Raw genomic sequence first — 9,953 nt, 5'->3', positions numbered from 1 at the left:
TGCTTATGCCCTTTTTTTTCAGAATACCTGGAACTTTCAATATCTGGCAGTTATTAACAATTTACTGCATGTTATAAGAGTGAAATAACATTTTCAAATGAAGAAAAACACAAAAACAGATTTGGATTTTAGAGTTTTAGTGAAGCAAAACACTGCAATTTAACATGAATAACAGATTTTGCAAGTTCATTTGAAAGTTTGAAGAGTATACAACAATTTACAATATATATCTTTTTTATTCTTGGTCTATAAACAAAACAAACAAAAAAAACAGGCCATATTCTGGGAACTATGTACAGGCGTTTTTTGGCTAATTCTCCACCATTTTAATTTAGAGGCCCTGATGGTACTGCCAGTGACTGTTCCGGTCTGGCTGCAGACGCAGGCCCACCTTACAGTCCTCACACTGCCAGGCAGTGCTCCTCTGCTGAACTTTAGTCTGTTTGCTGGTTGTAGGAACAGGCAGATGTTTATAACTCGTCTTCTTAGGGCCATTTCTCAGGTCAACTCCAAGGACGTGTGCAGAAAGCTCCTCCTGGAAGCGTTGACGGGTCATTGGTCTCGCCTGATGCAGGCTGGCACACTCCTTGTGTATGAAGAAGGAGTCGGTCACAGCAATATCCACAAGATGCTGGAAAAAAGTGGTGGACCATCTCCTTGTTATCCGGTGGACTGAATCTGTACCAATCATCTGGTCCGCGGTGTCCACTCCCCCCATGGGCCTGTTGTACTCTGTTACCGTGGTGGGTCTGGGGATAGAGATCAGTTGGTGTGGCCCATCACCTGTCTTCCACCGCTGCACAGGGAGAATCTTGTGTCCATCCACTTCACGAACAGAAGATCCCTGTCCCTGATCCACCGATACTACCTCGTGGAGATTTCATTGCGAGGGCATTTTCTTGCACGGTTGGGACACCAACTCGTCCTTGCCTGTATAAGAAGAAGATGATTACTTTATTGTGATTGCATACATTGAAACAAAATGCATTCTCTGCAATTGATCCATCATATATAGGACACACATTACTAGGAGCAGATTGCACATTACCTGCATGTCCCACAAGCTCCGAATCCCTGCTGGCTCAGGTGTCGGTAGAGGAGGGGACTGGTGTAAAAGTTGTCTATGTAGACAATATACCCAGACCCCAGGTTCCCTTTATCGATCAGTCCCGCAACAACATCAAAAGAGAGCCCCTCTCCTGATGCCGTCTTGGACTTGCTAGTATAGAGCTTGAAGTCGGTGGTGTAGCCATTTGATCCAGCAAGCACAAAGAACTTCAGCCCCCACTTTGTTGGCTTGGCCTTCATGTACTGTTTGATACTGAGCCTGGCCTTGGTCCCAACCATCCTCACATCAACTGCAAGGTGCTGTCTTGGTAGATGGCCTTGCAGTTTAGTTGAATCATTTCCATCAGAGGTCTGACACGATGGAGGTGTTCATAATCCTCTGTGCCCTTTTTCTTATCTTTTTCTTCACTGCAGCATCAAAAAAGTGGCGAAAGATATCACCTGGTGAGGGGTTTCCCGCATTGAGAGGGGGTTGTGCACCTGGGGTGCGTTTGGGGTTGAAACGCAGTGGTTGAGGGACTCCATCATCAGGCTCTGCCTCAGTCTTCCATCTTTGCTGTTGTGGTGAGCGGCTTCGGTCTCTAACAGCATCACCAGAACCTCCAGCATCCCCATTGCTGCTCACTCTAGGTCCCTGAAGGACTCTGGTGGACGACTCCTCCTACACACTGTAAAATATAAACAAGGCATCATACACTGTACAAACATGAACATTGAAACAAGACTTGGTAACAGTGGCGGCTGGTGATCAAAAATGTTGGTGGGGCACAATAATAGACAGTGGGTCTGGGGTTCTCAAATGCAGTTAGAAATATGGGACAGTTGCATCATTTTGTTTATATGCTACAGGCCGAAAGACTAAATTAATATGTAACTTACTTGCTCCTTAACATTGCATCCAATTCCTCCACTGAAAAGGCTGGAAAGTGCTTACAACTCTCTGCTAGTTAGCAACTATCTCATTTCTACATGTAGCTTTGTTGCGCGAATGCCGCTGAGGGAGGTAGCCTATTTGATTGATTCGCTGAATTGTCCAATCATGTGGTGTTAACAAAAAAGAAAAGCGACACCAATGGCCTAGGGCGCACACAGGTGCGACCCGAGGGCGAATTTTCTTGCGCCAATGAAAAGCTGTCTCTGCTTGAACGACAGCAAATAGTTAGCGAGCTTACATTGACTTCAACGTGGCCGGCGCCCCCGTCTTGGAGGAGGGCTTTATTTCGAATGACCAATAACTAGCCTAGCCCAAATCATTGACGTTCAGACGCATTTAAATGGTTGTTGGCAGTAACAAGTATATCACAAAATTAAACGAGGATAAACGCTATGGATTATTGTTGATTTAGTTCGTATTGATAAAAGCTGGTTAATAGTTGGCAGATATATTCAAATTAATATTTCACGGAGGGGCGGCGCACTAGCGCCCTCTATTGACCCAACGCCACTGCTAGTTGGTAACGTTACACTATTCTAAAGTCATCAAACTAACAAAGAATACGCACATTTATGTTTTACGCATAAGCATCACACTGGAGTGAGCTCTTCCTGGGGTTGAACTAGGGCTACCTGACCCAGTAGCCTGACAACGACCTTATATATCTTATGTTATACATATTATACCATACTGTTGTTCATCCATTAGTAACAATTTGATCTAGAGATCGATTAGTCATTGTCACAATAATATCGCCAAACAGTACATGTACATCACCTTTCTTCGCAAGAAGTTGCTCCTTCTTCGATCTCAAATCCCACTGTAAACCACGATGGTGGTCTTATCACTCGGGAGGGTCGTCTTGCTGACATAATGATTGGAAATGCTGTTCACTGCTGTTTATTCACGGTTTATCCGCTCTTGTGTCTTCCGGTGTTCTGCCAATTTCTGCTCCCTTGTCAGATTTGTTTTCGCGGGCTTCAGGGGGAGGCGGGAGTGAAATTACCGTAATAACACCAGATTGCCTGTACAGCGCAACCTCTCCGCTTTCAAAAACCGTAGACATTTTTCCGATAGTGCAAACCCTGACGTTACTATGGTAATTCAAAATTCGCATGCGCAAACGTGTCGCCGGCGACATGTTCTGAGTTAAATGTCACCATGTAGTTTGATGTCAACCGAAAGCATTGAGGGAAATCGGATTATTGATTTGAGGATAATAGGCCGGTAGGCGCTGTACACAAATCATTCTTTTATTTTCACATGATTAAATTTTTTGTCATTAACGTTAAATTATTTGCATTTTTTTCGTGCTCTATGCTTCCCGGTATGCAAATGATCTTAATGGGTTTCTATGTAATATGATAAGATATAGTCTGTATAATGCCACCAACGCCAAACATCGTCACTAGGTGGCAATCGTGAGGTAGAAGCGTCTCTTGTTCCTTCAAGAATTCAAGCGTGTTGGATCTGCAGAGCCATTTAGTTAAATAGCTCCGCGTACCTGTGGTGGATTAATAAGACAGAGGTTGGAACATGCATTAAATGGATAACGTCGCCTTTCGCACACACTCACATGCATTCAGACACTGACAGTGTAGGTTTTAGATGAGTCACGACTCATGAGTCAAATAAGGACATCAAGTCATTTTTTTCACTCAAGCTGGCTTATGAATGTAAAATGATCAGCTATGATTGAATGATCAGAGAAGAATACTGACATCTGCGTGATTACCACTTCAAAGGATCTGCTTTGATAGTTAGCTCGGGGGTATGAGACCCCAGGTTAATTGTTGACGTTGTCTATGTCAAGATGTCAATTTGCCAAGATTTGTGTTCCACTCAACTGCTCTCGAAGTGTGATACGTTCCCTTTTCGGTGATCCTTATATTCCAAGCATGTGTTTAACAGCTCCCTTAGCTGTAGGCCTATATTGATTTGCCTACGAACTGCCCTGGCTAGGTATATTCCTCCATCCGTTCCCACAAATTAACAAATCCACAAGTTTTTATTAGACGTAGCTCATCACTGCGCATTCACACAGAGTTGGAGATTAAGGCACACAGGGAGAATTATGAGCGAGCATAGGCTGTATATAGCTTCAGTCTGATATTTCTGAATTCAGAGAAAAATAAATGTGGATCGGCTACACAAAATGAAGAATAATGATTAAAAAAGATCAAAGGATTGGATAAATCAAACAGCATTACGCTGCTAGTATACACTAAATCACTGCTTGCGATAAGTGACTCCTATGGGCATATTTCCTTAATATATTGTAGCCTGACCTGTCAATAGCTGGACTACCCTGTCTTTCATTTCCCTTCCTTCCCCACAATTTCCCTTCTTACCCTCTCTTTCCTTTACTATCTCCTCCCCTCCCTCTTTCTTCGCTTTCCTTTCCCATTTCGTTTCCTTATCCCCCTATCCTCACCCTGGCCTTCTGTAACAGGCTAAACATGCTATCATCAGCAGTAGGCTATTTCTACAGGTTAACCATCCAGCCCTCCTCCGCATCCCAGCAAAGCTCTTCTTAACGTCTCTAATAGCTGCTGTCTGCTGACTTACATAACTTATGTTGTTTCAGTGTCTATTTCCAGACGATGTGTACATTTGTATAATTATATGTTTCAACGCAACATAGTCTCTTAACCTATTCGCTCACTGACCGGAGAATGTGAAAAGCACTGCTGGGCAATTTTGAAAAACATTTAGGCCTACCAAAGTGTTAAATCTTCCAGCACACGAAAAAGATAAAATATTGATCTAAATATGGCCTGCCTATTCCACAACTCCAATATTCCTGCTTTACCTAATGTCACTTTGTAGTAGGCTATTTTATATTTTTACAAAAGCACGTCAATTTACCACTGACATGTAGAAAAACGAATTAGCCTCCTTGTCATTTAAGTATAACGAGGTCTTCCCATAGACTCTAGTCTAGGGTCTAAAATAAGTTTTCGGGTGATTTTATGGATGTCCCTATAACTGAATGCGCTGGGGGTTAACATGGTATAAACCCAGCATTTCAAAAAATAAATAAATATAATATTACACGAAAACGATATTCGTGAAGACAGTTTTCGTGTAGGTCTTCAAACATGGACTGTAAACAGCAGGCAGTGACAGCCATGTGTTCTGTGGACGGGGGATAGGGGGAATTTTTAAGAAAAAATAAGGGGGGCAACGTGACTACCCGAAGCGAAGGCGTATTTCAATCTGCTGAACGCAAGCGCACATCAACTGTGGCTGTCAGGCTCTCCCTCCCGCTGATGTGGTGGTGACTACAACACGCTCTACACACGGACTCTGGGGTCGCTCTCCTACAGCTCTCCGAGACTCATCGTATCGGGACTCAGAGGATGGAAAATACTGGATACAACGAGAAAGTTTGAGTGTTTCAACATTATTTACAGAAGGACTGAGTCGATCAGGAGAGAAACCATTAGGATGGCTGCGCACATCAGCACGCCAGGCAGCCGATTGAACACCAAACTAAAATAAATAGAAAGTAACAAATCCTCAATGGCTGAATTTGGACAGAAAAACGCAGCGAATCCACCGGTTGCTGGTTGGAAATCCGCGCCAGGAAACGGAATTAAACTGGACAGGCACAGAGAAGAAAGGGTGTCGAACGGAAACTGTAGTACTATGTCAGAGAGCCCGAAAAGGAACCAAAATGACTCCAACAAACACGCGTCGCCGACATCGACCGACAGGCAGGGACTGGATGCCTCAGAAGACATCCCGCGACGGAGTAGTCTCATTAAGGTACCGCTAACGCTCGATCACTCCGGCTCTGGAAGGCGTGGAGCCCATGCAGTTTTTTGCTCTGGGGAGAAGAGAAGAGAGGGTGGGGGTGGTGCTGTACATGGATGTTTCTGTAGCTGACGGATAAAGAAAATAATTGACACATTGTACATTGACAGACATACCAACACATTTACAGTAAAACATAAATACACACACGCACGCACACACGCACGCGCGCACACACAAACACACACACACACACACACGCACACACGCACACACGCACACACACACACACACACACACACACACACACACACACACACACACACACACACACACACACACACACACACACACACACACACACACACACACTCTCTGTCACACAGAGTGGGACAGGAGCTAAGTATACAGCCTTTTTAGATCCATCAACAGGTATCTTTGTTGTAAGCAATGTGTATGTGTTGTGCCTTGTCATACTCCATAGTTTATAAGCTAAGCACAATCCCCTGTCTGGCTTCTGATGGTTTCTGCAGCTGCTGCACAGACATGATTATGTGAGCATGTAACCGGCTTTTATCTGTCTCTGATTGGTCCACACAGAAGTCAAGACAGGAAGCCGACCACTTTGTCAATTTCCTCAGCCGGTGTTGAAACATTGCTACTGAGTCATTGAAACATTGCTAGCAGCAGTAACACTTTGAATGAGCCCTTAAGAACTAACATTTTTAAGTAGGACTCTGAAAGATACATCTGAACAGTTCCCTCCATGGATTAAGAAAATTATCAATTTAAACCAAAATCTGACTTTTTGTGTACTGGGCAAAAGTGTCTTATCTTGTATCTTGCATCATGCTTGTATTACTCATTATTCATTATAATATGACTTAAAACCACTGTTGGATCTTAGTTATCTGTTCATTGACCATTGATTCCCCATTTTCTTTTCTGGAGGGACCCCTCAAACCTAGCGTGACATCCCCAAACCAATTTGCCAAAGTGTATTAGTCTGTAATCTCCGTAACCTCTCAATATATTCTCTATTCTCAAGGGGTGTTATAAGCGGGCGCAGACCAAAATGCCTCTGGACGCAATAGGATAGACTACTCTTCTATACAGTCATCGTGTTAAACCCACTCCGTATTAAAGGAATAGTAGTGATTGGTCCGACCTGGGCCAGGACTGCTGGAAACCTGTCTGACGGGAGGGGGGCCAGACCCGTTTGCCAGAGCAAATAAAACAGGAGCTTGCAGATTCGTCTGGTTCCCAGTCTACTTTGATCCTATAGAATACCCCCATCACACTCTGAGAGAGAGAGGGAGAGAGAGAGAGAGAGAGAGAGAGAGAGAGAGAGAGAGAGAGAGAGAGAGAGAGAGAGAGAGAGAGAGAGAGAGAGAGAGAGAGAGAGAGAGAGGTGAGAGAGCGCTGGAGCCTGAATCAAAGACAGATAGAGGATAATGAGAGATATCAGGAAGGAAGAAAGTTCTCCGCTCTCCGGGATAATCTGGTGCCTTAGTCATACACAGAAAGAAAGATAGAAGTGGTAGAGAGAGGCTCCTAAACAAGAGAGAGGGAGGGAGACAGAAAGAGAGATGCGTTCAGGAAGGAAAACTGTACAGTGAAGAAGAAAATGACCATGGGCCGCCCATGCCAGAGCAAATGTACTGTGTGTTTATACAGGCCCTGCTCTGTGAAAGCAGCATGCCCCGTCAGCACCGGCTAGCCCGTGTGGACCTCAGTCTTCTTCAAAGGCCTTTGTTAACATTATCCATGACACCTTCTTCTGCCTGCACCTCGGAAGGCGGTGGCCTTGGCTTGACACTATTCAGCACCACCTGCCCGCCTGCAGCCTTCTCTTTCTCTCTGTCACTCTCTCTCTCTCTCACATTCTACTCCTCTCCACTTCTACTCCATCTCTCTCTCCCTCACTTTCTCTCAATCTGTCTCCTGTCTCCTCTCTCTCTCTCTCTCTCTCTCTCTCTCTCTCTCTCTCTCTCTCTCTCTCTCTCTCTCTCTCTCTCTCTCTCTCTCTCTCTGTCTCTCTCTGTGTCTCTCTCACAAGCTTTCTTCCTCCATCCCTCTCGCTCCCTCTCTTTCTCTCTCTCTCTCTTTCTCTGTCTATCTCTCTGTGTGTCTCTCTCCCTCTCACACAATCTTTCTTCCTCGCTCTCTCTATATCTCTCTCCATCTCTTTGTCTCAATCTGTCTCAATCTGTCTCCCTTCTCTCTCTCTCTCTCTCTCTCTCTCTCTCTCTCTCTCTCTCTCTCTCTCTCTCTCTCTCTCTCTCTCGCTCTCTCTCTCTCTCTTTCTTTCTCTCGCTGTGTCTCTGTATCTGTCTCTCTCTGTCTATGTCTCTCTCCCAGATTCAGATGAAAGGGATTTATTTGCATGAAAAACATTAGCCTGGCATCGCCAGACAAATTGCAAACTGCAATTAGTCTGGAACCACTCGCTTCATTGTCAATTTCCATGGGGTCTCACCAACAGGCACAGACCAAAGGTCCTCTGGACACCATTGAATAGGCCTACAACCAGAAGAAATTACGTGTTTTTTCTCAACAAAAGCTTTAATTGTAGTTGTTTGTTGTACTTTTAGTGAAAATATACAGAGAAGTATGTTTATTACTGTATCGATAGCGTAATCAACAGACAGTTCTACATAAGCGGCAGCCATCCTTGTGGTTGTTGAAAGTGCCTCCACAGCACTCTGCACCATCATCGTATTTATCCTGCCTCATGTCAGATAAAGGTTTGTGCGATTAGTCGGTCTATTTCCTACTGGGCAGAAGTATTTTTGTATGGGAGGGGAGTCTTACCTTATCTGCATATGAAACATTAGATAGCGAGATTCATCTGGTTCCCACACTAGGAAAACATACATTTACATGGCTAAAGAACAAAAGTAGACAAGTAGTATACAATATAATCATAATCCATACAGTAATCACACTATATTAAATTGAACCAACCTAAACTAATAGGGATAAGTCCCTAACTATTGCCAAACTAGGATACACAATGTTGATTGAGCTTATGGCAGACTGATGCAATTGCAGTATTATGAATGTTACGAGCAGTACTTATGATAAGCAGTGCACAGTCAGGGGTTGTTTCGCCGTTGAGGGTAGTTGGAGCCAACACAACAGAATTGCTCTTCAACTCAATTGTGTGTAAAACCAAAGGAAATCTGGTGTCAGCATTGACCAACTGCCAACTAACTGACATCACACAGGTGACACTGTTAGGATTGCTGTGAGTGATGGTGTGATCCAGATGCCTTGGACAACAGTCTTCCAAGTTGCAGGTGCGGAAATCTCCCAGCTTTCTTGCTGCATTTCACGGAGGCGCGCCCCCTTTTGTTCGAGCTCTGAGAGTATCCCGAGTTCAGTGATGACGCTTTCAACAAAAATGTCTGTGCCCGTTAAGAGATTTATTTTCGTTGTATTTGTACCACGTTGGTCATTTTAAATACTCTTACGCACTTGATAACATTGCTACTTTATTCCGGTCACCAATGTATGCATTGCACGGTCTTGCTTTGCGTGCAATACAATGCCAAGTTGTGTTGTTTGTTTTCGAGCTGGTTTGCTAAAGAGGCTAATGTACCTAAAAAATAAACAACGACTAGCCAATTTCAAGACACAATCACAAAGGCGAACGGGAACGCTATAAGTGCTCCGAGACCAGAAGTGGTGTCACTTGGAAGGCTGGCGTCCGAGGCATCTGGATCCTATCATCAGGTCCAAAAAACACACCTGCAACTCCCCCTGATCGCCATAGGGGTCGACAAAGAGAAGAATACTGACATCTGCGTGATTACCACTTCAAAGGATCCGCTTTGATAGTTAGCTTGGGGGTATGAGACCCCAGGTTAATTGTTGACGTTGTCTATGTCAAGATGTCAATTTGCCAAGATTTGTGTTCCATACAACTGCTCTCGAAGTGTGATACGTTCCTTTTTCGGTGATCCTTATATTCCAAGCATGTGTTTAACAGCTCCCGTAGCTGTATATTGATTTGCCTACGAACTGCCCTGGCTAGGTATATTCCTCCATCCGTTCCCACAAATTAACAAATCCACAAGTTTTTATTAGACGTAGCTCATCACTGCGCATTCACACAGAGTTGGAGATTAAGGCACACATTGAGAATTATGAGCGAGCATAGTGGCTGTATATAGCTTCAGTCTGATAT

The 9,953-nt window shown here is 44.1% G+C and overlaps 2 protein-coding genes across 2 annotated transcripts in view; one reads left to right on the top strand and one right to left on the bottom strand.

Annotated features, from left to right (window-relative positions):
* Positions 1-120: 120 nt before the first annotated feature.
* LOC115536368 (piggyBac transposable element-derived protein 4) lies at positions 121-3,000 on the bottom strand. The gene is made up of 4 exons (XM_030348183.1): positions 2,780-3,000; positions 1,049-1,736; positions 863-930; positions 121-822 (listed from the first exon to the last, which is right to left on the bottom strand). The coding sequence occupies exons 2-4, from the start codon at positions 1,345-1,347 to the stop codon at positions 332-334; spliced, it is 858 nt and encodes a 285-aa protein (XP_030204043.1). The 5' UTR covers positions 1,348-1,736; positions 2,780-3,000; the 3' UTR covers positions 121-331.
* Positions 3,001-5,223: 2,223 nt separating this feature from the next.
* The window catches only part of LOC115536364 (inactive phospholipase C-like protein 2), a 23,925-nt gene continuing 19,195 nt past the window's right edge, over positions 5,224-9,953 (top strand). The window contains exon 1 of the mRNA XM_030348169.1: positions 5,224-5,773. Within this exon, the coding sequence (XP_030204029.1) occupies positions 5,528-5,773 (246 nt within the window). The 5' untranslated portion in view covers positions 5,224-5,527. The remainder of the gene's footprint in view (positions 5,774-9,953) is intronic.

The sequence above is a fragment of the Gadus morhua genome, chromosome 22, assembly GCF_902167405.1.
Source record: "Gadus morhua chromosome 22, gadMor3.0, whole genome shotgun sequence".
In the NCBI taxonomy this organism is placed as follows: domain Eukaryota; kingdom Metazoa; phylum Chordata; class Actinopteri; order Gadiformes; family Gadidae; genus Gadus; species Gadus morhua.
The sequence above is the reverse complement of the archived record's forward strand: the minus strand, read 5'-3'. Positions and strand labels throughout refer to the sequence as shown.